Here is a 26685-nt window from a genome sequence, read left to right on the forward strand (position 1 = left end):
GCCAGCTATATATTCTGCAGCTACAGACACACTGTGCAAACTGTGGTCCAGCCCGGGGCTCAGGCTCTCTGCATCCTTCCTGTATCTGCCTCATCATAAGCCTGGGCTGAGGGAATACCACCATCATCAGCATCCGCGCGTCCATCATGGGACCTGTGAAGTGTTTACTGCTTGCAGCTGTCTGCTTGCAAGGTAAGAACTGCAGTCTGCCAAGTGCAATGTCCTCTGTCAGGGGAAGACCCCTCCACCTCCAAGGTGAGACCTGGATCTGCAGTAATACATGACCAGACTGGTATTACCAGTTATTAATGCATGATGCTAAAAAAAATCCATTTACATTCCAAATATGTGATCTCCGTATAAGTGTAATCCTTCGAGGATATGTTTCCTATTCATAGATTTGGTTGTAGGTCATCAATTATACATGATCTATTCCAGATAACGGTATTATCATCCCTGGGGTTATTGCCTGCGTTCCCTGGTAATTAGGTTATTTCCATAAAATCCTATATAAGGTGAAATGATGCAATTAATATAATATATTGCTGTACATAAGGGGTCTGCTGAGAGTTACATCAAGCACATTAATAATTACGGTGCCCACAAGTTCATATTGACTCCTGGTGACCATGCCATGTTCTTATTCTTTATGTTTGCCTCCATACTTCTTGTTCCCGATTCTTTATTTATTTCCCCTTTCAAAAACGATCCATCACTTACCATAAATATGTATTTTATTAACCCGGTGTAAACGCCGCTGTTCTCCTGAATCCGGCGATGTTTTTCTTTTTTTCCTGCGCCTCTCCGTTCCTGAGATATGGCCTCCTCTTCCTTGTGTAGAAATCTAGTCTTGTTTTCCAAGTGGGCGTGATGCTCCGTTCTTCTCGGAGGATCACACCCAGTTGGATAAAAAGACTAGATTTACATAAGGGAAAGAAGAGGCCATATCTCAGGAACGGAGAGGCCCAGGAAAAAAAGAAAAACATCGCCGGATTCAGGAGAACAGCGGCGTTTACACCAGATTAAAAATCGGCATATTTTTGGTAAGTGATAGATCCCCTTTAAGTCTCCGTGCTTTCTTATAAGTCGGGTCTTTAAGAAGTAAAAGATAAAGGTCTAATCTGGTCAGTTCTAAAAAAAATTCTGGATGATGAGGTCAAGGTTCTTCTCCATCATTGATTTGATCTCCAGAGAGGTCACTACCATAGAGCCTTGTAGAAGCCCCAGAAGTGTCATCGATATTGAAGAATTAATCTTTCTGTTTCGTTCTTTAGTTTCCACCATGCCCCTGTCCAGCCAGCTGTCCGAAGAAGAAGAAAAGGTGAGCGTTATGGATACATATCTATATCCATTATTTGGTAACACATGACTTACTCATTTATTATATGTGTAAAATATGAACACCGTCTGTCACAATACTTTACATGTAATATATCATACCTGTCACATTAAACGTGGCATCTAATTTGTGGGCAGCAGGAGATAGAGCAGGAGGAGCTGAGCAGATCGATATATAGGTTTGTAGGAAAAGATTCAGTTTAACTTGTAATAAATTCACTTAAATCTATGAACTTTATAAGCTCAGGAGTCCAGTGGGAGGTCTCAGTCACTGAATAGGACCGCCCACTGGACACTTGAGCACAGAAAGATCATGGATTTAAGTGATTGTATTACCAGTTATACTTAATCTTATATACAAAAAATATATATCAATCTTCTCAGCTCTTCCTGCTCTATAAGTCTGTGTTCACACGTCAGTTTTTCTTTCCAGTTTTATGATACTTTTTAGGAGAAATAAAGAGTTCCCATACTGGACCCCACCTACAGTTAGGGCCAGAAATATTTGGACAGTGACACAAGTTTTGTTATTTTAGCTGTTTACAAAAACATGTTCAGAAATACAATTATATATATAATATGGGCTGAAAGTGCACACTCCCAGCTGCAATATGATAGTTTCCACATCCAAATCGGAGAAGGGGTTTAGGAATCATAGCTCTGTAATGCATAGCGTCCTCTTTTTCAAGGGACCAAAAGTAATTGGACAATGGACTCTAAGGGCTGCAATTAACTCTGAAGGCGTCTCCCTCGTTAACCTGTAATCAATGAAGTAGTTAAAAGGTCAGGGGTGGATTCCAGGTGTGTGGTTTTGCATTTGGAAGCTGTTGCTGTGAGCAGACAACATGCGGTCAAAGGAACTCTCAATTGAGGTGAAGCAGAACATCCTGAGGCTGAAAAAAAAGAAAAATCCATCAGAGAGATAGCAGACATGCTTGGAGTAGCAAAATCAACAGTTGGGTACATTCTGAGAAACAAGGAATTGACTGGTGAGCTTGGGAACTCAAAAAGGCCTGGGCGTCCACGGATGACAACAGTGGTGGATGATCGCCGCATACTTAATTTGGTGAAGAAGAACCCATTCACAACATCAACTGAAGTCCAGAACACTCTCAGTGAAGTAGGTGTATCTGTCTCTAAGTCAACAGTAAAGAGAAGACTCCATGACAGTAAATACAAAGGGTTCACATCTAGATGCAAACCATTCATCAATACCAAAAATAGACAGGCCAGAGTTAAATGTGCAGAAAAACACCTCAAGAAGCCAGCTCAGTTCTGGAAAAGTATTCTATGGACAGATGAGACAAAGATCAACCTGTACCAGAATGATGGGAAGACAAAAGTTTGGAGAAGAAAGGGAACGGCACATGATCCAAGGCACACCACATCCTCTGTAAAACATGGTGGAGGCAACGTGATGGCATGGGCATGCATGGCTTTCAATGGCACTGGGTCACTTGTGTTTATTGATGACATAAGAGCAGACAAGAGTAGCCGGATGAATTCTGAAGTGTACCGGGATATACTTTCAGCCCAGATTCAGCCAAATGCTGCAAAGTTGATTGGACGGCGCTTCATAGTACAGATGGACAATGACCCCAAGCATACAGCCAAAGCTACCCAGGAGTTCATGAGTGCCAAAAAGTGGAACATTCTGCAATGGCCAAGTCAATCTCCAGATCTAAACCCAATTGAGCATGCATTTCACTTGCTCAAATCCAGACTTAAGACGGAAAGACCCACAAACAAGCAAGACCTGAAGGCTGCGGCTGTAAAGGCCTGGCAAAGCATTAAGAAGGAGGAAACCCAGCGTTTGGTGATGTCCATGGGTTCCACACTTAAGGCAGTGATTGCCTCCAAAGGATTTGCAACAAAATATTGAAAATAAAAATATTTTGTTTGGGTTATGTTTATTTGTCCAATTACTTTTGACCTCCTAAAATGTGGAGTGTTTGTAAAGAAATGTGTACAATTCCTACATTTTCTATCAGATATTTTTGTTCAACCCTTCAAATTAAACGTTACAATCTGCACTTGAATTCTGTTGTAGAGGTTTCATTTCAAATCCAATGTGGTGGCATGCAGAGCCCAACTCGCGAAAATTGTGTCACTGTCCAAATATTTCTGGCCCTAACCGTATTAAATGGATTTCATCTTTCTAAAATGTCATCATTTTGCATCCGTTCTATCTGATATTTTTTTTTGGGATGGACAAAAAAAAAGCTCATAGTCTGCAAAACTCTTTTTTTCCATCCACAAAAACAGGCGACTGAACGGAGGCTTCCATTATTTTACAATAAAAGGAATCTGACAGCAGGATTTCATCACCCCCAAAACTATTTATATCGCTCTTTCATAGACATGTCCAGCAATACCTTCACATGGCCGGTCCGTTCCTTCATTACTGAGAAATGAGTGTTTGAATTGATATGCAAATGAGGCTGAAGGGCTCTGGTAGATCTGAATCCTCTGCCACTCCAGCTCTATGTCCCGCTCAGAGCCGCCTCCTCCTGCTTGACTGACAGCTTTTGTTCTGTGTGACATCAGGCAAAGGAGCTGTCAGTCAAGAAGGACAAGATGGCGCCAGGCAGGGACTAGAGCTAGAGTGACCGTTCTGCACATGCCCAGAATGATAGAGATCTTCATAGATCCCTCTAGTAAACACGAATCTGTTCAAAACAGAACAAAAATAGACGGGCCGGACACAAACCGGAAACTAAAGTCTCCATTTGGTATCCATTTTTATTTGTATATTTTGTCAAAATCTGAAAAAAAAAATTAAAAATTTAACCTTATGGCAAATTGATTTACAAGTACCCCCAATTGATCTAAAAAGATGTATGCAACACTCTGAATACTCCTAGGACTGTATCCATCTCCTTACAAGCTCTTTACTGCAAGCACAGCCTTAGTGACGTCAAAGTGACCAAAACGTATATGTGGGAACGGAAATTATTCAGACCCCTTTAATTTTTTCACGCTTTTTCATTGCAGCCATTTGGTAAATTCCAAAAAGTTCATTTTTTTCTCATTAATGTACACTCTGCCCCCATTTTGACTGAAAAAAAACAGAAATGTAGTAATTTTTGCAAATTTATTAAAAAAGAAAAACTGAAATATCCCATGGTCATAAGTATTCAGACCCTTTGCTCAGACACTCATATGTAAGTCACATGCTGTCCATTTCCTTGCGATCCTCCTTGAGATGGTTCTACTCCTTCATTGGAGTCCAGCTGTGTGTAATTAAACTGATAGGACTTGATTTGGAAAGGCGCACACCTGTCTATATAGAGGCTCACAGCTCACAGTGCATGTCAGACCAAATGAGGATCATGAGGTCAAAGGAACTGGCCAAGGAGCTCAGAGACAGAATTGTGGCAAGGCACAGATCTGGCCAAGGTTACAACACAATGTCTGCAGTACTCAAGGTTCCTAAGAGCACAGTGGCCTCCATAATCCTTAAATGGAAGAAGTTTGGGACCACCAGAAGTCTTCCTAGACCTGGCCATCCAGCCAAACTGAGTAATCATGGGAGAAGAGCCTTGGTGAGAGAGGTAAAGAAGAACCCCAAGATCCCTGTGGCTGAGCTCCAGAGAAGCAGTAGGGAGATGGGAGAAAGTTCCACAAAGTCACCTATCACTGCAGCCCTCTGCCAGTCGGGCCTTTATGGCAGCGTGGCCCAACGGAAGCCTCTCCTCAGTGCAAGACATTTGAAAGCCGCATAGAGTTTGCTAAAAAACACATGAAGGACTCACAGACTATGAGAAATAAGATTCTCTGGTCTGATGAAACAAAGATAGACCTTTTTGGTGATAATTCTAAGCGGTATGTGGGGAGAAAACCAGGCAATGCTCATCACCTGCCCAATACAATCCCAACAGTGAAGCATGGTGGTGGCAGCATCATGCTATGGGGGTGTATTTCAGCTTCAGGGACAGGACGACTGGTTGCAATTGAAGGAAATATGAATGCGGCCAAGTACAGAGATATCATGGATGAAAACCTCTTCCAGAGTGCTCTGGACCTCAGACTTGGCCGAAGGTTCCCCTTCCAACAAGACAATGACCCTAAGCGCACAGCTAAAATAAGAAAGGAGCGGCTTCAGAACAACTGTGTGACCATTCTTGACTGGCCCAGCCAGAGCCCTGACCTAAACCCAATTGAGCATCTCTGGAGAGACCTGAAAATGGCTGTCCACCAACGTTCACCATCCAACCTGACGGAACTGGAGAGGATCAGCAAGTAAGAATGGCAGAGGATCCCCAAATCCAGGTGTGAAAAACTTGTTCCATCATTCCCAAGAAGACTCATGGCTGTACTAGCTCCAAAGGGGCTTCTACTCAATACTGAGCAAAGGGGCTGAATACTTAGGACCATGTGATATTTCACTTTTTTTTTTAATAAATTTGCTAAAATTACTACATTTCTGGTTTTTTTTCAGTCAAGATGGGGTGCAGCGTGTACATTAATGGGAAAAAAATGAACTTTTTTTAATTTACTAAATGGCTGCAATGAAACAAAAAGTGAAAAATTTAAAGGGGTACGAATACTTTCCATACCCACTGTGTGTATATATATATGGTGGTAACAAACAGTCTGTTCCTCAGACACTTATCTTCTTCTACCCTGCTGAGCTGTCAAACATCATCTGTACAGTTTATTCACTATCCAGATTCACCCTACAATAGCTTCTACATTCCCTGCCTTGGCTTTTATACAGGCTACCATAGTCTCTCCTGATTGCCTGTGCTGTACCACGTGATGTGATATCTGCAAAGTCTTATGATAAAGTCTTGAGTTCATGTGAGCTTTCTCTAGCTGAGACAATCTTCTGCTTTGTGTAAAATGTCGTTTGCCATTTTTGGCAGGACTTGTACATTACTACAGTCAATTTCAGGATGGGGACTCACAAAAGTCAGCGCAGTCTTCTTCTCTACCGACCCTGTCCATCTTTTCCATTTATAATATACATTATCTAGCTTGGCTGACCTGCAATACCAGATACAACCTGCAGATGGATGTGGCGCTGTTTTGAGAATAAATCACCTTTTTCTAATACCTTTTTAATGACTGTTAGGATCCAGAATACTTTATCTCTGCCGTTCTGCTGTTTGTTTTGCCCTGAGTCGCTCTCACTTATCATGTTACGGAAGGGGATTGTCACAATCGAAATAAAGCCGTCGAGCTCATTGAAATCAAACAAAAGGTCGCTGTTCAATATTATCGACAAGCTGAACTCCCCGCGTCGAAGCGACAAGTTTTACAGCTGCTTAATTAGTAACTAAATCCTCCCGCAGACAGCAAACGGTGGTAGTACATGAGATATCGACAGAAGGGCTGCCGGGACGAGAGCTCGTTAACTGAGCGGAGATTGTGGCTCCAGTAGATTAGAATTGGTTTTCTATGGTATATTGGTTACACTTCCGCTATTACATAGCTGCATAGTTAAAGGAGTTGTCCATGGATAGCTTTTTTCCTTAGAAACAGCGCCACTCTTGTGAGTAGGTTGTGCCTGGTATTGCAATTTTGACTGATTCACTTAGATAGGGATTAGCTGTAATACCAGAAACAGCCTGTAAACAAAAGTGGCAGCAAATCTGCCGTTACATACTATTTGAACTGTTTCTTCAATGTTTTATGGCTTTTTCTCCCTAGCTCTATGACTAAGCTGTGAAGTGTGACGTCATCTCACTATCCAGATTCACCCCACATTTTGGCATTATAGAGGTAGTCCCTTATTATGGACCCACGACTATTACCAGAGCCCCCTCTATAGACAAGACATTTTAATGTCATTCCATACTGTGTAGTTAGATATTAATGATTTTATGTTATTCTGTCGAAAAATAGGTTTTATATTGAGGAGCTTTTCCTTGTGCTCATTGTCGCCCCCTGTAGAGGTAAGGGGTGAAGAAAAATTACAATTGTTCTTCATTAGTGACTTTTGGCTTTTTTTAAAGCCATTCAGAGGAATTTTTACTGTTTTTATTATATTAAAAGTGAGAGCCTTCTCCAATTGTCGCTGCTCTCCTGATTCTGGGACAGTTTTTCTTTTTCTTCTGTGCCCCTCCGTTCCAAAGTTATGCCCCCCAGTAATTATGGTGCAAATTTTCCCTTTAGCAAACTGGGCGTGGACAACAGAACTTCTATGTGGGCGTTGGCTTTTTCTTCTCTGACACTGACCAATCAAAACCCGGCCTCGCCCACAGTGAAGTTCTGCTGTACACGCACAAGTAGTTGAAGGAGAAAATTTGCACCATTGTTACAGGGGGCATAACTTTGAAACGGAAAGGTACAGAAGAAAAAGAAAAACTGTTCCAGAATCGTCCGAACAGTGACAATTGGAGGAATGGCTTAGTTTAAATTACAAAATCCAGTTAAAGGTCCCCTTTAAGAAACCAGCCTGTGCAACAAAGAATATGTTGTACAAATAATTACTCTTCATGGAGCTCAATATGGAACTAGAGTCGATACATAAGCCCCAGATTACTTTTCTGGATTAATTATACCTTTCTGTTCCTCCAGGTCACTAGATGTATCATGGAGGTCCTGGCAGAGTCGTTGACTTCACCTGGGCCAGAACGGGTCAGCAGCGGCTGCATCCGAATACTCAAAGAAGGTTGGGAGCCATCTTTTATTATCCATGGTCTCCACTTGCCCAAATCCTTGTTCCTTGTTTCCCTATTCTTTCCCACTCGCCTTCAGACTCTATTAGTAATGTTCTTCTATTGTAAGCTTCCCAGAGATCTGCATGGCCCCCACCCACCACGGGCCATTACTAACAATCATACCTAGCTATCTTGTATGGGAGAATTGGTCCTTCTCAGCAGCCAGACCTGGGTACGATAGCTGCACCCCTGATATTTCCAGAAATGTATGATCTTTTTGGGGTAAACTGTTCCTTTAGGGAATTATCATATTATTCTATAGAAAGATGTGGGGGGGTTTATGGACCTTCTGTTAAAGTAAGGATGTTTGGGCTTTTGCAGATGAGCGTCTGATCGCCATGTTGCGGCACCAACATATGCTCAGAGAACTGGAGGATCTGACTCAGCGAGGTAACTGATGATATAGCAAAAAGGGGCAGAAAAAGTATGAAAAAAATGATGGCAGAAAATTCTTCTGCAAATTATTAAAATGACGGCGGGTCACATCATTCTAGAAAGTAGGAATTTATACCAGGCTTAGATCTTAAAGGGAATTTGTCAGCAGGTTTTTGCTATTAAATCTGAGAGCAGCATAATATAGATCAAGTGAGCCCGATTCCAGGGATGTGTCACTTATTTGGATGTGTGTTGTACAATCAGTGTTTTACTATTATCACTGCTAGACTAGGTTTCACGTGCACAGTAGTCAGGCTAATCTGTGTAACCCCGCCCCCACCACTGATTGGCAGCTTGCCAACAGTGTACACGGGAAGCTTCCAATCATGAGTGAGGGCGGGGTTACACTGCCTTAACATTCTATTCGCTGACACATTTACAACAGAGAAAGCAGGGATTCTATCAAAACTGCACCAAGCAGTCCAGCAAGTGACATATCGCTGGAATAAGGCCCCACACATATATATATATACGGCTGCTGACAGATTCCCTTTAAATTTTACATATTGATAGGTTAGGAAAACTAAGTCAAGTATGGCCGATGAGACGGCAACACCGCAGAAGCTATTTTTATGGCTTAGTGTATTATGTTAGGATTGTCCAACTTTTGGGACAATTTTATTTAACTTTTTTTTACTTAAATGTGTGTGTTTGAAGCTAAAAAAAACAAACATTTTTTTCAATTGGATTTCATTAAAAATGTTATCTTCTATAGCCTTTATGTAATATTGTCTATTGCTGGCTGGAGAATGAGTTAACTGACATTCCATCAGTGAGCTCATTCTTATGATCTTATGGTAGCGTTTTTTAACTTTTTTTTGCTTTTCTCTGAGTTCCTCTCAGTGTATTTTATGACCACAGTCCACATCAAAGTTGGATATTGCTGTTGGCTTTTGTATACCATCACATTCAACTTTCCCGTGATCATAAATCAGTTGAGAGGAGCTCGGTAAAACAAAGGTAAAAGCGCTATAAACTCTCTCATCGGACCGTCAGAACGAGCTCACTGATGCATTCCCAGTTAGCTCATCCTGCAGCCAGCAATTCAATAGCTTTAAAAAGAAATAGTGCAACAATATTAATGAAACCCAACTGCAAACATTATTTTAGCCCCAAGTACATGCATTTAAGCACAAATAAAAATATGTTCACAAAGGTGAATATCCCTTTTAAATAACATTTATTGGAGAGCGCAGCAGCAGATGTCTGACCTAAAAGGGGTTGTCTAGGGTAAAAAAAAAAATCCAATTTGATATAATTTGCTAGATAATTCTGAGTTAATAGTGTTGGGTTTGATCCTCGTCTCATGACCAGAATTGTTACAGCGAGTGTCTTTGCCTCTGGAGGACCCGTCCTGTCCGCCATTACACAGGGCACACATAGACTTGAATATACACTGTGTAATGTTTCATTTGGCCACCGGAGGTGCTGCAGGGAAATGAAAAACTTACAATTAGCTGTTTTCACAAAAGCCAAAGCTGGAGAAGACTTTGTTGTCTCCTTAAAGGGATCCTTCTAACACCTACAAATTTACCTAAGTGGAAAACCCCTTTGATTGCTGCCATTATTTAAAGGGATCTCATATTTGCTTCTCCTTCATTCGCGGCTCTGTTCTTCGTCCCCTGCACTTTGTAATGTTTATTTTTCCAGTGGCCTATGATGTGTGTTATTTCACTCTACTACACTTTATAGCGCCCACACCAGACCGTAAGGTGAACTGTCTGTACTGTGTTCTGTTTTATGAGTCTGGTCCGTCCCTGTAACTGCTCCTTATCTACATCACACCCTTATCTGTTTACCTTGCCCTATTCTTCTCCTTTCCCAGCCTGGACACCGCCCTTTTCACTTTGTCCTTCACTTTAAACACTTGATTCTCCGAACCTATGTAACAGCGTCTTCCCGCTCCCTTGGAAAAAAATTTTTTACGTTCATCACAACAAACTTTTTCTGATGATTGGTCTATGGTTAATTGGGTTCTGATAATGTCATCTGGACCAGGCATTGTTAACCCCCCCCAAAAAATGGATATAAATTTATGCCAGCAAAGAAAACCCCTCCATAAAACTATTTCCCCGACCCCTAAAAGACATAAGGAGGAGAAGGGAGAAGAAGAGATGAGCGGATTTTCTAAAATTCATTTTGGCCCAAAAATTCTAGCAGACAAAATCAAAGCCTCTAATTGCCACAAATGTGTAACACTCTGAGGTCTCCTAGGACTGAAACCAAACCCTTTAAAGCTCTTTAACGCATAGACAGTAATAGTAATGTCAAAGTGACCTAAACATATTCACTTTCCACCCTTAGACATCAGGTAACCTCCCATATCCAATGAAATCGGTAGGTTTGGGTAGCAACAAGTACCATTGGATTGTCTTCTCCTGGACTTTTGGGGTACATTATTGCGTCTTGGCCAAGCGGAAGAACCTCTAGCATGCTGGCGGGCCAGTCTAGGCCTACAGCCATGTGGTGACATTATCAGGTCAACTGAGGGTGGACATAACACTGGGGCAAAGATGTAAGGGGGCCCACTTTCATCTCCAGAAGCGGTAAGTAGCTTCTTCCACAGACACATTTTTGGACTGTTGTGTTTTTGCACTGTGGTCCTCTTCTGTCTGTGTCCACTCCTGAGATCAACTATATTTTTGCACATATCCTATGACCTGATCAATGATGACTTCCCTATTTCTCCTGTTGCTTTAGTACTATTGACTGTTACCTTCTTGTCCGAATTAATTCTAAACCCATTTATCATTATTTCCCTCCCGTTTGTCATCTCCTTCCTAATTACTATGTCAACACTTCCACTTCTCGACTCTTCTCGACAGAACACATGGGGTTAAAACAAACTTTTATGTTCCCCAATATTGAGGCTTCATGCATGAAGTGTAGAACCACAGGCATCTTGTATGGTCCATGTGTAGACAAATCGTTGGTTTTCTTTCCATTTATAATCCATTTATAGTCATCAAGGTTCTGCCTCACACCCCAACGTTGGCACATAGTTGGGTATATCGGAATTGATATCACAATTTCTTGACATCAGTCAAGATTTTTTTCACGTGAGTTTTGCGAAACTAAACTTTTTTTTGCATTAATTGTGCCCATAGAAAAGTCGCATCTCCATGCAGAAAGAGACACTATGGAAGAAGAAGAACTTAAAAAGAGAGCCAATGAGCCTCCAGTTCCTCCATCCAAAAAAGCCGAGGAGTCAAAAAGGGGATCTTCAAGTGAGGAATCCAAAGAGTTTGAGAAAATAGAGAAGGTGCATGTGAAAGAGAAGGAACATGGGGAACATGGTGGCACTTCTGCTGAGGACAAGGTTAACGAGCTGCTGGAAGAAGAGGAAAAAAGGAATGCCCAAAATAAGAGAAGTGGAGATATGATGAAAAAAGATGGAAAAGAAGTCAAGAGTGACATGGCTGCCAGAAAAGATAAAAAACACTTTAGCGACGAGAGTGATGAAGAAAACTCAGAGGAACATGAGCATGAGAGGGGCTACCATGGGAACAAAGATGGGTGGTACCACAGGAACCATGAAGGATGGGAAGAAAGAAAAAGGGTGGCAGAAGACCCCAGTCAGGAAGAAACAGCCCAGTTTGAGTCTGAAGACCGAGGCTTGAAATACTTCAACGCCAAAACCCATATGCATGGCTATCATGGGGAAGACAAGAGGCATATCCACCACCCAGAAGAAGGCGAAATGGAAAGGGAGAGGTCCTATTATGACCAAGGGGAAGGTGAGATGGGAAGAGAGAGGCATCATTATAATGGAAACCATGACCACAGAGAGGAAGAAGAGGAGAGGGAGTTGGAGGAGATGGAAGAACGTGAAGAACACAGGGCTAAGGTAAGAAGAGGAGGACATTCATCTCATGATGACATCACTAGGTTGTATTGTCCAATGTTTATGGTTGCCACTATCCCAATAAACCACTGTCCCATAACCAATTGCCATTTACACTGGCAGGCTAGTGCAAGTAGAAAAGATTGTATTGTCCAATGGCGAGTACTGATATTTTTGATTACCAGTGGAGTGAAGTAATTGTTAATTGATATTCTGAATTTCTGATCTGACTCTCCTGCTTTGCCAGACCGGCCAGTCCTGGGTATTTCAGCAGCGTCAGGACTAAGTCAAGAGTGGGAGCGGCGGTGGTGAGAGTTTGCAGAGAGCCAGAGACAATAATATCCAGCAACTGTGAATGTGTTCCTTGCCAACATGGCTGCACAACCCCAAAGTCAGAGCTTAGATCAGAGGAGAAGTACCTGAATTACAGAGAGTTAGGGTATGTGTCCACGTTCAGGATTGCATCAGGATTTGGTCAGGATTTTATGTCAGTATTTGTAAGCCAAAACCAGGAGTGGGTGATAAATGCAGAAGTGGTGCATATGTTTCTATTATACTTTTCCTCTATTTGTTCCACTCCTGGTTTTGGCTTACAAATACTGACATAAAATCCTGACCAAATCCTGATGCAATCCTGAACGTGGACACATACCCTTAATGTCTGACTCACTCCAAGGATGCCCATAAGCTCGGCCCATTGTCTATTCAGTAGAGTAAGGGGAGTAAAAGTCACCTCCAGACCCCTCTTGCGGCGGCTAAGAAAGAACAAAAGGATCGAGCATTGAAGGCCAACATGTCCGATCCTTCTTCCCCTCAAAATCATCTAAGAATATTTGGGAGTCCCCCCCAAAGCCGTCTGGTTTAGCTACAATTGATCAGTTTGGCTTACTTTGCTCCAACGTGTTGGAACAGCACAAACTTTTTTTAAATTTTTATTTTCTTAATAATTTTGTCCAGCATGGAAAGTTAAGAAAATTTGCAAATCACTTTATTTGGGAATTTGTCTTAACCCCTGTAGGAGCATGAGTACGTTCTGATATCAATGAAGCTGAAGACCGGAAAATAGACTGGAGAAAAGCGGGGAGTGCAAGACAAGTACATGCAATATTTTGTTTTTACAGGAAAGAGCGCAAATCCCCTAATAAAGTGATTTGCAAAGTTTCATAAGTTTCCATCCCAAACAAAATAATACAAAAAAAACCTATCCTGTTTTTTTTTTTAGTAAAAAGTTCTGGTAACCCTAGACACGATGGGCGACACCTACTCTGTAGTATAATGGTGATTAATATGGGGAATAGATTACTGTGTGATTTATACTGTATTTGCGCTTTTTTTTTCACATTTATAATCTAAAAGAGTAGATAATTAGAAATACTACTCTCTAGAGCAGAGGTGTCACACTCAAGGCCAGTGGGCCGAAACCGACCTGCCATGTCATTCTCTGTGGCCCGCGAGGTCAGGACACAGAAGGACGGGCTTTCCACTTTCTCCTGTATGGAGAGCCGGTCAGAGCAGTGTTGAAGTCTGCGCTGTAACTCAAAATCTAAGATGGCAGCCATGTCCTGTGCCGGCTATGCCCTCATCCACTAAGTACTGGCTGCCTTCTACATTGACACAGCCAATGTCTAGCAAAGGCTTGGAGGCAGCTGGCACAGGGGGCTTATGCGATGCAGCCAGCAGTAAAAAGATGGGTGGCACCAGCACAACGAGTAGGTGTCATCTTTGTGAGTGATCAATGCATGTAGTGATAGCAGTCAGCCAGAACAAACAGTGATAATAGACAGTAATAGCAGTCAGCCAGCACAAATGGTGAATGCGGTGATAGCAGTCAGCCAACACAAATGGTAATCATAGTGATAGCAGTCAGCCTGCACAAACTGTGATCGTAGTGATAGCAGTCAGCCAGCACAAACGGGGAATGTGGTGATAGCAGTCAGCCAGCACAAACGGGGAATGTGGTGATAGCAGTCAGCCAGCACAAACGGTGATCGTAGTGATAGCAGTCAGCCTACACAAATGGTGAATGCGGTGATAGCAGACAGCTAGCGCAAATGGTGGTCGTAGTGATAGCAGTTAGCCAGCACAAAAGGTGAACATGGTGATATCAGTCAGCCAGCACAAACGGTGATCGTAGTGATAGCAGTCAGCTTGCACAAACGGTGATTGTGGTGATAGCAGTCAGCCTGCACAAACGGTGATCGTAGTGATAGCAGTCAGCCTGCACAAACGGTGATTGTGGTGATAGCAGTCAGCCTGCACAAACGGTGATCGTAGTGATAGCAGTCAGCCTGCACAAACGGTGATTGTGGTGATAGCAGTCAGCCTGCACAAACGGTGATCGTAGTGATAGCAGTCAGCCTGCACAAACGGTGATTGTGGTGATAGCAGTCAGCCTGCACAAACGGTGATCATAGTGATAGCAGTCAGCCAGCACAAACGGTGATCGTAGTGATAGCAGTCAGCCAGCACAAACGGTGATCGTAGTAATAGCAGTCAGCCTGCACAAATGGTGAATGCGGTGATAGCAGTCAGCCTGCACAAACGGTGATCGTAGTAATAGCAGTCAGCTTGCACAAACAGTGATTGTGGTGATAGCAGTCAGCCTGCACAAATGGTGATCATAGTAATAGAAGTCAGCCAGCACAAATGGTGATCGTAGTGATAGCAGTCAGCCAGCACAAACGGTGATCGTAGTGATAGCAGTCAGCCAGCACAAATGGTGATCGTAGTGATAGCAGTCAGCCTGCACAATCGGTGAATGTGGTGATAGCAGTCAGCCAGCACAAACGGTGATCGTAGTGATAGCAGTCAGCCAGCACAAAGGGTGATCGTAGTGATAGCAGTCAGCCAGCACAAAGGGTGAACATGATGATAGCAGTCAGCCTGCACAAACGGTGATCGTAGTGATAGCAGTCAGCCAGCACAAAGGGTGAACATGGTGATAGCAGTCAGCCTGCACAAACGGTGATCGTAGTGATAGAAGTCAGCCTGCACAAATGGTGACTGTGGTGATAGCAGTCAGCCAGCACAAATGGTGATCGTAGTGATAGCAGTCAGCCAGCACAAACGGTGATCGTAGTGATAGTAGTCAGCCAGCACAAATGGTGATCGCAGTGCTAGCAGTCAGCCAGCACAAATGGTGATCGTAGTGATAGCAGTCAGCCTGCACAAACGGTGAATGTGGTGATAGCAGTCAGCCAGCACAAATGGTAATTGTAGTGATAGCAGTCAGCCAGCACAAATGATAATCGTAGTGATAGCAGTCAGCCTGCACAAACGGTGATCGTAGTGATAGCAGTCAGCTAGCACAAAGGGTGAACATGTTGATAGCAGTCAGCCTGCACAAATGGTGATCGTAGTGATAGCAGTCAGCCAGCACAAAGGGTGATCGTAGTGATAGCAGTCAGCCAGCACAAATGATAATCGTAGTGATAGCAGTCAGCCAGCACAAATGGTAATCGCAGTGATAGTAGTCAGCCAGCACAAATGGTGATCGCAGTGCTAGCAGTCAGCCAGCACAAATGGTGATCGTAGTGATAGCAGTCAGCCTGCACAAACGGTGAATGTGGTGATAGCAGTCAGCCTGCACAAACGGTGATCGTAGTGATAGCAGTCAGCCAGCACAAATGGTAATTGTAGTGATAGCAGTCAGCCAGCACAAATGATAATCGTAGTGATAGCAGTCAGCCAGCACAAAGGGTGAACATGGTGATAGCAGTCAGCCTGCATAAACGGTGATCGTAGTGATAGCAGTCAGCCAGCACAAAGGGTGAACATGGTGATAGCAGTCAGCCTGCACAAATGGTGATCGTAGTGATAGCAGTCAGCCAGCACAAACGGTGATCATAGTGATAGCAGTCAGCCAGCACAAAGGGTGATCGTAGTGATAGCAGTCAGCCAGCACAAAGGGTGAACATGGTGATAGCAGTCAGCCTGCACAAACGGTGATCATAGTGATAGAACTCAGCCTGCACAAATGGTGAATGTGGTGATAGCAGTCAGCCTGCACAAATGGTGATCGTAGTGATAGCAGTCAGCAACACAAAGGGTGATCGTAGTGATAGCAGTCAGCCAGCACAAAGGGTGAACATGGTGATAGCAGTCAGCCAGCACAAAGGGTGAACATGGTGATAGCAGTCAGCCAGCACAAATGGTGATCGTAGTGATAGCAGTCAGCCTGCACAAACGGTGAATGTGGTGATAGCAGTCAGCCAGCACAAATGGTAATTGTAGTGATAGCAGTCAGCCAGCACAAATGATAATCGCAGTGATAGTAGTCAGCCAGCACAAATGGTGATCGCAGTGCTAGCAGGCAGCCTGCACAAACAGTGATCGCAACTAGTCAGCCAGCACAAACGGTAATCAAAGTGATACCAGTCAGACAGCACAAACGGTGAACGCAGTGATAGCAGTCAGCCTGCACTTTTGTGTGGTTCTATCTTTGACTCAAAGCAGATGCAGCCAGTACTTAGCATAGGGAACAGTCCATCTGGGACTGAGGTCTGGAACAGCTCTCTTAGCCCTACCACCCAAGGACAGCTCTCTTAGCCTTACTATACAGGGACAGCTCTCTTATAGCTCTACTACCCAGGCACAGCTCGCTTATGCCTACTACCCAGGGACAACTTTCTTAGCCCTACTACCCAGGGACAGTGAGCTTAGCCCTACTACCCAAGGCAACTCTCTTATAGCTCTAGGCACAGCTTTCTTATAGCCCTACTTCCCAGGGACAGATCTCTTAGGCTACGTTCACATTGGCGTTCCGCCAATGTGCGTCGCTGTTGCGTCGGCGACGCAGCGGCGACGCGCCCCTATGTTTAACATAGGGGACGCGTGCGTTTTTTTGGTGGCGTTTTTCGACACGTGCGTCGTTTCCGACGCTAGCGTCGGACGCAAGAAAATGCAACAAGTTGCATTTTTTGTGCGTCCGATTTTCGTCAAAAAACGACGCACGCGTCGCAAAACGCAGCGTTTTTGCGCGCGTTTTTTGTGCGTCGTGCGTTGCGTCGCCGACGCACCGGCGCGCAACGCTAATGTGAACGTAGCCTTATTCCTACTACCCAGGGCCAGTTCTCTTAGCCCCACTACCCAGAGACAGCTCTCTTAGCCCCACTACCCAGGGACAGCTCTCTTAGCCCCACTACCCATGGACAGCTCTCTTAGCCCTACTACCCAGGGACAGCTCTCTTAGCCCTACTAACCAGGGACAGCTCTCTTAGCCCCACTAACCAGGGACAGCTCTCTTAGCCCACTACCCAGGGACAGCTCTCTTAGCCCTACTAACCAGGGACAGCTCTCTTATCCCCACTACCCAGGGACAGCTCTCTTAGCCCTACTACCCAGGGACAGCTCTCTTAGCCCCACTAACCAGGGACAGCTCTCTTAGCCCCACTAACCAGGGACAGCTCTCTTAGCCCCACTACCCAGGGACAGCTCTCTTAGCCCCACTAACCAGGGACAGCTCTCTTAGCCCCACTAACCAGGGACAGCTCTCTTATCCCCACTACCCAGGGACAGCTCTCTTAGCCCCACTACCCGGGGACAGCTCTCTTAGCCCCACTACCCAGGGACAGCTCTCTTAGCCCCACTACCCAGGGACAGCTCTCTTAGCCCCACTACCCAGGGACAGCTCTCTTAGCCCCACTACCCAGGGACAGCTCTCTTAGCCCTACTAACCAGGGACAGCTCTCTTATCCCCACTACCCAGGGACAGCTCTCTTAGCCCCACTAACCAGGGACAGCTCTCTTAGCCCTACTAACCAGGGACAGCTCTCTTATCCCCACTACCCAGGGACAGCTCTCTTAGCCCTACTACCCAGGGACAGCTCTTAGCCCCACTACCCAGGGACAGCTCTTAGCCCCACTACCCAGGGACAGCTCTCTTAGCCCCACTATCCAGAAACTGCTCTCTTATTCCCACTACCCAGGGACAGCTCTCTTATCCTTACTACCTAGAAACTGCTCTCTTATCCCTACTACCCAGAGACAGCTCTCTTATAGCCACTGGCCAGTCAGTGCATTGCATGAGCCCTTACAATTACAACTGGAATTTCCAAGGCAACCATAACATGGATGTGACCCTTGGTGAAAATGAGTTTGACATCGCTGCTCTAGAGGATCTGTTCTCCTTGTGAGTTTAGGTTTATTACAGGGCCATGATAAAAGTAATATCATTGCTGGTATATTTGTGTGTGTTTGCTATCATCCTGTTTTATGACGGATGGACTTTAGTAATTTTACCGTAATAAGAACACTGACACCAATAAAACCACTTATCACAGACACTTTGTCCTCTGAATTCTAAACTCTACAGTCAGCTAGCTACAGATTAGGAGAGCGTAGGTGCCAATACACATTAGTGTAACTGATGCCGGGGTGAAAGAAGGATCGGGCATAATATGACTGCTTGATTCCTTAGTTCTCAGGGGAGATAAGCTGCTATCAGAGCTGTCCGGCAGCGTTTTATACCTTTTGCCTCCCAGCTGGCCTGAGCATTAGGGGAATAACTGTCGGTCAAGTGGACAATTAGGGTTAAGCTTTATCATTGTGGCCATGTTCTATGTACTATGTTCGGGTAGGGACCTAATGGGATGAGGTCGCCGTGATTCTGTCAGGCATTTGTTTTTGGGTAGATCTGAATTCGATGTTCAAACGTGAATAAAGTCTAATAGATGTAAAAAAAATATTGTAAAAAGTTGTTTTTTTTAACATGTAAAATCTAATTAATGCTGTTCATTTATATTTTGTGTGTGTGTTTAAGGAAAGGGACTTCCATCAGGTGGAGGAAGAGCTAAGAAAGGCGGCAGAACGACTGCAAGAACTTCACCGGGGTTAAGAAGAAGAAGAGTAGGCCTCAAACTTCTGTCTTCCAGGCTATAATCTGCCAACGCTTTGCACGTGTTCTTGTACCCTGTATATACACAATTCTTCCACAGTTGGCTTGGGCCTGTGCTTTCGTGGCTGTTTTATAAAGTAAAGTTTTGGCCTGATAGTACTCTCAGAACAGATCCTGGCTTCAGAGTCACCAAGATTATACATATGTCCACAGGTACCTCGAAAAGACAAAAAAAAAAAAATCGCAAGAGATTGGAATTACCCGGTTGTTTGAATGTCAATAATAATATTAATGTTCTCTTTCATCTTCTCTATCTTACATTGTTGTTTTTGAAATGTTTTGTTCATTAATTAAATTACAATCAGCTCTACAGAAGCAATGTTAGGGGTATACAGAAGCAGAAGATCCTGGTCAGTACGGGAGATTTCTACAAGACTACGTCTTCTTTTGATCACAGTCTTTTTAGTGTCTGTCTAATGGTAATTTTCATGTTCTGCTGTGAGATCCGAATTAAAAATGGCAAATTCAGGGTATAAGCCTACGTAAACTTTGGTTATTGGTGGTAGTCTTTATTTCTAAAGGTTTCTCTGGTTGTCTTCTCACGAGGCTCAGGTAGCAGTAGTCTCATTGTAATAACGAAAGGTTGTCCATGTCAAGGTTTAATTTATTACAAGGTAAGGTCCATTGTTCTGGTTTTCTCCATCGTCACCAATCAGCCGAGACGGTTGGTGTACGCATCGTAAAGTAAGATGTGCTATTGACTTGTCTTTTACAAGGCTCCGGGAGAGATCTAAGGTCCATCTTCCGATCTTCACGTGGTGGCATATCAGAGGAATCTTCAAAAGTTGATGGAGATTCTTTGTTGACTTTGAGGATTTTGTCTACATGTGACAGTAAAGCTGGGAAAAATTCAGGAACGCCTTCATAGCCTAAAAATGAAGGGATTTATGGAATTCAAACCCTTAGATGGATGGAAATTACTTATATATAGGGGATTCAGAATGTCTCTTATGGATGGAGTGCAAGAATAACTAACCTGGAAAAGCATTGACGTCAATGACGGCACAACGACCACTCTGTGTGTCCACGATTAAATCCACCCCAAAGAGAGACATCCCCAGAGCTTCCTGAAGACCCTGAACCACCTGTTTGACAACATCCTCTGATGGAGGAAGGACATCTGGATATAGGGGTGTCTGGAACCACGAAAGAAGACCATTAGGAAAATTCTAGCCAAAATATTGCCAAACATTTTACTAAATATACTTTAAGTAAAATATCTATATGTGACCACTAAAAATATGCAGCTACGGACATGGAGAGATACATTCATAAATTCATTAAAGGGGATGTTTAAAAATGACATTTATTACCCATCCGTAGGAAAGATGAGAAACGTATAAATTCTGAGGGTCCGGCTGCTGAGATCCCATCTCCACAATTCGAAGGTTCAATGTGTAAATGCAGAGACAGTGAGCATGTGCGACCACCCCTCCTATAGACAGGGGTCGCACATGCTCACTACTGCTCCATTCACACAGATAACTTTGGGACCGCCATTCTTGTGATTAGTGGGAGTCACAGCAGTCGGATCATAAATTTATGAACCTTTCTGGTGGATAAGGGACAACATCTTTCGTAAATCCATTTGGAGATCTGAAAGGGAGTTCCTTTACATGGACTTTGTAAAATTGCAGTATGAAAGGCACATGGAGGTACATAGATACATGTCACCTATCTGAGTGCTTTCAGACTACATAGTACAAGCATAATCATATCCTTCATAGCCTTTACTATACAAAACTAGTGGTGCGGCACAAGCTCGTAGCGGCACATATTCCTTCATACTACTGTGTGCATGATTATATCATCAGATCCTGCCTAGGCCCCCAAAATTTACAGGGTTACTAAATGGTGGAACACATTATAAGTACCATGTAAATGAAAAAGTAAGTGAAACCCCGTAGACTCACTTGAGACAGGTGTGAACAGGACTCTGCTTTGGAGACCTGATGGCTGTTAAAGTAGATTGTCGATTGGTCTGTAGGTAAAAAAAAAAAAATGTACAAAATGTATGAGAATATTGTAGGCCGGGTTACCTATGCTAGTATTGATTCTTCATTGATTGATTAACACCTACATTTCTATAACGTATGGGCATTTTAAAGTGCTAACAAATAGATAAAAAAATCAATATTTAATTAATTGTGCAATCAGTGTAAAAGTTAGTCATAAGTAAAACAGTCTGAAAAGGTTCCTGTATGCCATGACCAAAAGCTACAGATCATATACATGGATACACCGACCTGCCTCCCCTATGGGAAAATCATGTATGGATGGCCTCTTGACGATAAAGTGCTGTGAACCCACAACAAAAATCTTGTAAAGTGTGGCACTGTGATTAATGAAGCTTTGGAGAAGACAAGGGGGCGTCACATCCTTTAGGCCCTTTTCATTGAATATCAAGGACATCTGCAATACAGGAAAGCAGTGGTTAGATGCTAAAACATTTGTAAACATTCCACATGAATTTCTGCAATACCACATATAACCTGTGGACATGTGTGGCACTGTTTTATGGTTAAACTCCTTATAGGGGTTATCTGCTTTACAGAGGTCAATATCAACTACCCTATCAGAATATTGTAAAGTAATAGAGAGGATTCTCCTACTGAATACCTAAGTCTATTAGTCAGTGAGGGAACACAGTGTCTGCAACTCTGGAGAAGCCTCATGTCCATGCATTACACGGACAGCTCATTGATTTTAATGGAAATTGTGTAATACTTGATTTCACCTGTGGAGGCACTGCAGGGAAAATAACCACAATACAGTTGTATTGTAGCTGTCGGGAGGTGAAACACACAGACAAATTTCCAGGAGAGAAGACATACCTGGTTTATTACCATGTTTTCCTTCTTGCTCTCTGCATAAACAGCTCTGAAGCAGTGAATGCATATTAGAAAGCAGTAGCACTTACCGTGCTTCCTTCTCCACACCCAGTGAACATGTGCTCAATGGGTGTAGGGAGGGAACAGGAGTTTCTGAGTCCTAGGAAAGCACTGCTATGTAGCCAGGAGGTTGAAATTCCTCTGTAACTAGAGCTAAGCTTCAGTTACAGGGGAAATTAGAAATAAAAAAAAAATTAATATATTAAAATGCCCCCATAGAAGTATTTTAAGATCTTATTTGGGACACAGTGTGTAAAGTAAATAAATAAATCCAAATTATTTTTTTTACGTTTTATTTTTTTTTCATTTCATTTAATTTCATCATCTGAAAAAAAAAATCATTAACATACTAAAAAAATAAACCTACACAAGTCTGGTCTCATTGAAGAATAATGTAACGCGGTCAATTTTACTGAACAATGAAAGACTTAAAACTGAAACCTAAAATAATGGCTGAATTCCATTTTTTTTTGCCATTTCATCAAACTTGTTTTTTTTTTTCTGTTTTCTTGGTACATTATATGGTATAGTGAATGGTGTCATACAAAACCAGTCAACGATAATATATAAAGTAACAAATACACAATGCAGACCTCGTGGGAGCGCGGTCCATGGGCCACCCGGGTTTTGCAAACTGCGGGAGAAAGAACATTACATCATTATTATTATTGAATAGTGATAAATTGTAATGTTCCCCATATGCACGTCCTAATTTTCCACATGGAAGGAGATGTCCAGTTTTGAAAATCAGCTTTGATGACCCCACAGCCACCCACACACAGTATGATGACCACACATACCCCACCATTCAGTATAACGTCCTCACATGGTACAATGCCCCCACAGCCTCACACACAGTATGATGCTCCCACAGTAGAATTTCTCACACAGTATGATGCCCCCACAGCCACTCAAACACAGTATGATGCCCTCACAGCCACCCATACCCAGTATAAAGCCCATTACATTATATTCCTACTGACCTCCACACACAATATGATGCCCCTACATTCCGCACTCACCCCACAACCCCATACGGTTTGATGCCTTCAAAATAACCATACACTATGAAGCACATAAAGTGCCCCCCTAAACATGATGCAGCTGCAGTGCCCCCATAAAGTATTATGCCTCCACAGTGCCCCTACATACACTGATACCCTGCACAGTGCTCCCATACAGCAGGAAGCCCCCACAACCACAGTATGATGCCCAGACAGCTTAATAGCTTCCCACACACAGAATGAGGTCACCACAGTAAAATCCCTCACCCACGGTATGATGCTCAACAGCCACCCACACACAGTAAGGTGCTGCCATGGTCCACTCACATACAATAATGTCCTCCCTTACAGTATGACGAATCTACTTCCCCACACAGGAGTGTCATGATTCCACTTCTCTCACATACAGTATAATGGCATCCATAGCTCCCCCACATGCAGTATGATGCCCCAGCTTCCCACACACAACGTGTCACGCACAGTGTAAGAAAGACTAATTGTAGCACGAAGATATAATGGGAAGGGATCCCATCACTAGGGAAGGGGGAAGTGGAGACCCCTGGGCAGATCTAACGTCACCCTGTCTGCCCTAACGTCCCTATATAGGTTCTGCACCTATCGCTGAGCAGGATATCTAAACCCTGCCTGACCCTGGTGATAAGCCCTGCATAGGGAAGGATAGGATGAGCACTAGACAATCCCCATCACAACTAAAGACAGATGAGATACACAAACAAGGGGGAACACCTAGCTTGAGTAGACTCAGAGAGAAACACAGACGTCTGCCAAACACCAGAGAGGAAGATAGCCGACTGCTATAGCTCCAAGCCTCAACAGGGAAATGGAAATGAAAATATCACTGGTAACTCCCAACAGCAAGCTGGAAGTTATAAACATCGCAGTCCAGGTGTGTAAACTAGAGCCGGGGGAAAGTTGCAACTGGGTCCTAGAGTCACAAGGACCAGGAAGAAGTCTGCAAAGCAAATTGCCGATAATTTCTGCAGTCACACCCGTGACAACATGATGCCTACACAGTCCATCTATCCAGTATGATACCCCTCCCTACAGAAGCATGATATCCCTGCACATTATGATGCCCCCACAGTCATTCCACACACAGTATGATGCCCCCACAGCTCTCCCCACACTCACAGTATGATGCCCTCTTAGGTCCCCACAGAATTATGATGCCTCCACAGTACTTTCCCCCCACACAGTCTGATACCCTCCACAGTATACACATGCAGCTCTTCTACATCAACGTATGCAGCTCTGCTACGCTACATCCAAACACGCAGCTCTGCTACATCAAAGCACATGCACACACCTTGTCTGTGTCCTACTCCTTGGCAACGCTGCCTAGTAACGTGAGCTGAGAATGTCACATGACCTACCGGTCCTGGCGGGGCCTACAATCTATATAAATGGAATGGTGGGCTCTGGTAGTTTATTGTTCCGCCATTATATTCTACTGTACAGGACACAAATATCTGAAGTCGGGACATACCCCTGATCTCCCGGGACGGAGAGGCAACTCCTTAAACTTGGGACACTCCCACTAGAAGCAGGACAGGTGGGAGTTATGGTTTCACGTATCTGTTCTGTTTTGTTTTTGTTTTTTTCGAATAGAACACATACCATTACATTCTACTAGCTACTGAACCCATTCTATGCCAAGAAGGCGAGCATTTTTATTGGTAAATGTATACAGTATCTTCATGGTATGTGCATGCGCTAACTGCAGCACCATTTTATTGAATTAATGCAATACAACATCAACATAGCAGGGGATAATGGTGACGTCCAGCGCGTGCTCACTGCTATGTTGATGTTGTTATACAATTCTTCAATAAAATGGCGCCGGAGTCAACGCTTGCGCATACCGCGATATCCGCGACCATTTTGATGAAGATACTGTGACTGCAAATCCACAAACGTAGTGTCTTCACTAGAATGGTGCCGTAGTGCGGAATGCACACGCTGACTCCGGCGCCACACTGCGCAGGCGCCACCCGTCCATCATCCACCGTTATGTATTAGATGAGTATGTGCATATGGATTATTTTTTGTAAAAAAAAGAAAAAAAATGGAGAAATATCTGATCTTGACACAAATAGAAGTTTGTAAATGTCTGCTGTTACTGAATGTAGAAAGGGACACACGGACCGAATACAGAAAAAAAATAAATCCTTATGTTAACCAGTCTGATATGTAAAAAAAAAAAAAAAATGGATGTCAGAATTAGGTCTTAAAGGTATTAATTAATGTATAATTAATTCTGTGTTGTTTCCAGCAATCATTAATATGAAGTCTGCGGATATAATGACCCTGAATTGTGATGACTGTGTTATGTTGCTATCAGGATTTGTTTGACACGTGATGTGCAGATACACGTAGCTATCGACAGCAACGTCTCCAGGGAGTCTGTATACAAATATTTATAACAGTGCATACATGAAAAAAAACATACACCAAGATAAACTAAGTGCAGAGGTAGTAAAGCTAAGAACAATAATAGTATGGTGCAGTACACGGATGGGTGACGCCAGCGGGAGGGTGCTCATACCTCACCCTGGACACAGGGACACACCTGGAGAACTTTGCACCCTCCGTCTGAATGACACAAATCTACACTCAGTTTCCACACTGTACTAGAGATAATGAGTAATTAAACCAGGGAGGGGGCGGCCACCACCCTATGCCCACAGGTAAATACCACCCAACAGTCCTAATCAGATCCTGGAACCATCCATGGACAGATGGGTAGGCACCTGGGGTTGGCAGGAGATGTCACCTCCGTCACAAGGGAGTTTTGTTTTATTATCTGATGTGACCTTCCCTTGATAGATGTGTGGTTAACGTTTCCCTGTCTAGTTTGTAATAAACTTTTTGCTGCTGTTATCCTACATGGTGTGCCACCATAGGGGATGAGAAGGTATTGCTATTTTCTCAGTCTTTGCTTATGTCGTGGGGTCAGAGGAGGATTAGGCCACAGGAGTAGCCATCGTGTATTAGCCACACACCTTTGGCTCATATCTGGCTTTTATCTGAAACCCTAAAAAAAAAAATTCAGTTGTATCCGCCGACTGACCCATTGACTTTCTTTGAAGCAGACGGAGTCACTTTGTGCTCTCTATGGCTTCCGTTTCTCCAGTCTGTGATGTTTTTCTGCCGATGGAGCCACTCACATGTGGCTAAAACGTGATGTGAACCCGGCCTTACAGACTTAAACTGCCAATAGGCATGTCCCTGTTTCATCGTTGCCAACAGTCACGAATTTGGAATTTGGTGGCACTGTCCTAACTATTTGGTTAAAATCCTGACAAATTTGGTAAGACTCTCACTCTTATTTTGGGGCAATTTTGGAGGCATTCTGGGTCACATTCTTTGGTGGAACTTAAATATCCATATATTGACAATGACAATATTGGTAAGTACGCAATCTACCATTGCCATCAACTACTTTGGCCTCATCTACGACCATCTTCTCCACTAGTGTCTCAAAAGCATGTGGCTTTCTTCATATCATAGACTATGGGCGCCAGGAATGTCATGGTATTAGTAAACCTTGGTATTAGGATGAAAACTTTACTAGCCAATTTTACTTTTA

The 26685-nt window shown here is 43.4% G+C and overlaps 2 protein-coding genes across 2 annotated transcripts in view; one reads left to right on the forward strand and one right to left on the reverse strand.

The window, feature by feature from the left end:
- On the forward strand, positions 1-19667 carry CCER2 (coiled-coil glutamate rich protein 2). The gene is made up of 6 exons (XM_069746544.1): positions 1-192; positions 1275-1321; positions 7864-7957; positions 8328-8396; positions 11549-12288; positions 19046-19667. Exons 1-6 carry the CDS (start codon positions 147-149, stop codon positions 19118-19120), a joined length of 1071 nt encoding a protein of 356 aa, XP_069602645.1. The 5' UTR covers positions 1-146; the 3' UTR covers positions 19121-19667.
- Positions 18406-26685, reverse strand: part of LOC138661689 (inositol-tetrakisphosphate 1-kinase-like) — a 23937-nt gene continuing 15657 nt past the window's right edge. The window contains exons 6-10 of the mRNA XM_069746543.1: positions 22665-22705; positions 21427-21592; positions 21094-21161; positions 20157-20316; positions 18406-20049 (exon numbers count right to left, since the gene is read on the reverse strand). Coding sequence (XP_069602644.1) covers positions 19826-20049; positions 20157-20316; positions 21094-21161; positions 21427-21592; positions 22665-22705 — 659 coding nt within the window. The 3' untranslated portion in view covers positions 18406-19825. The remainder of the gene's footprint in view (positions 20050-20156; positions 20317-21093; positions 21162-21426; positions 21593-22664; positions 22706-26685) is intronic.

Source organism: Ranitomeya imitator, chromosome 2, assembly GCF_032444005.1.
Source record: "Ranitomeya imitator isolate aRanImi1 chromosome 2, aRanImi1.pri, whole genome shotgun sequence".
NCBI lineage: Eukaryota > Metazoa > Chordata > Amphibia > Anura > Dendrobatidae > Ranitomeya > Ranitomeya imitator.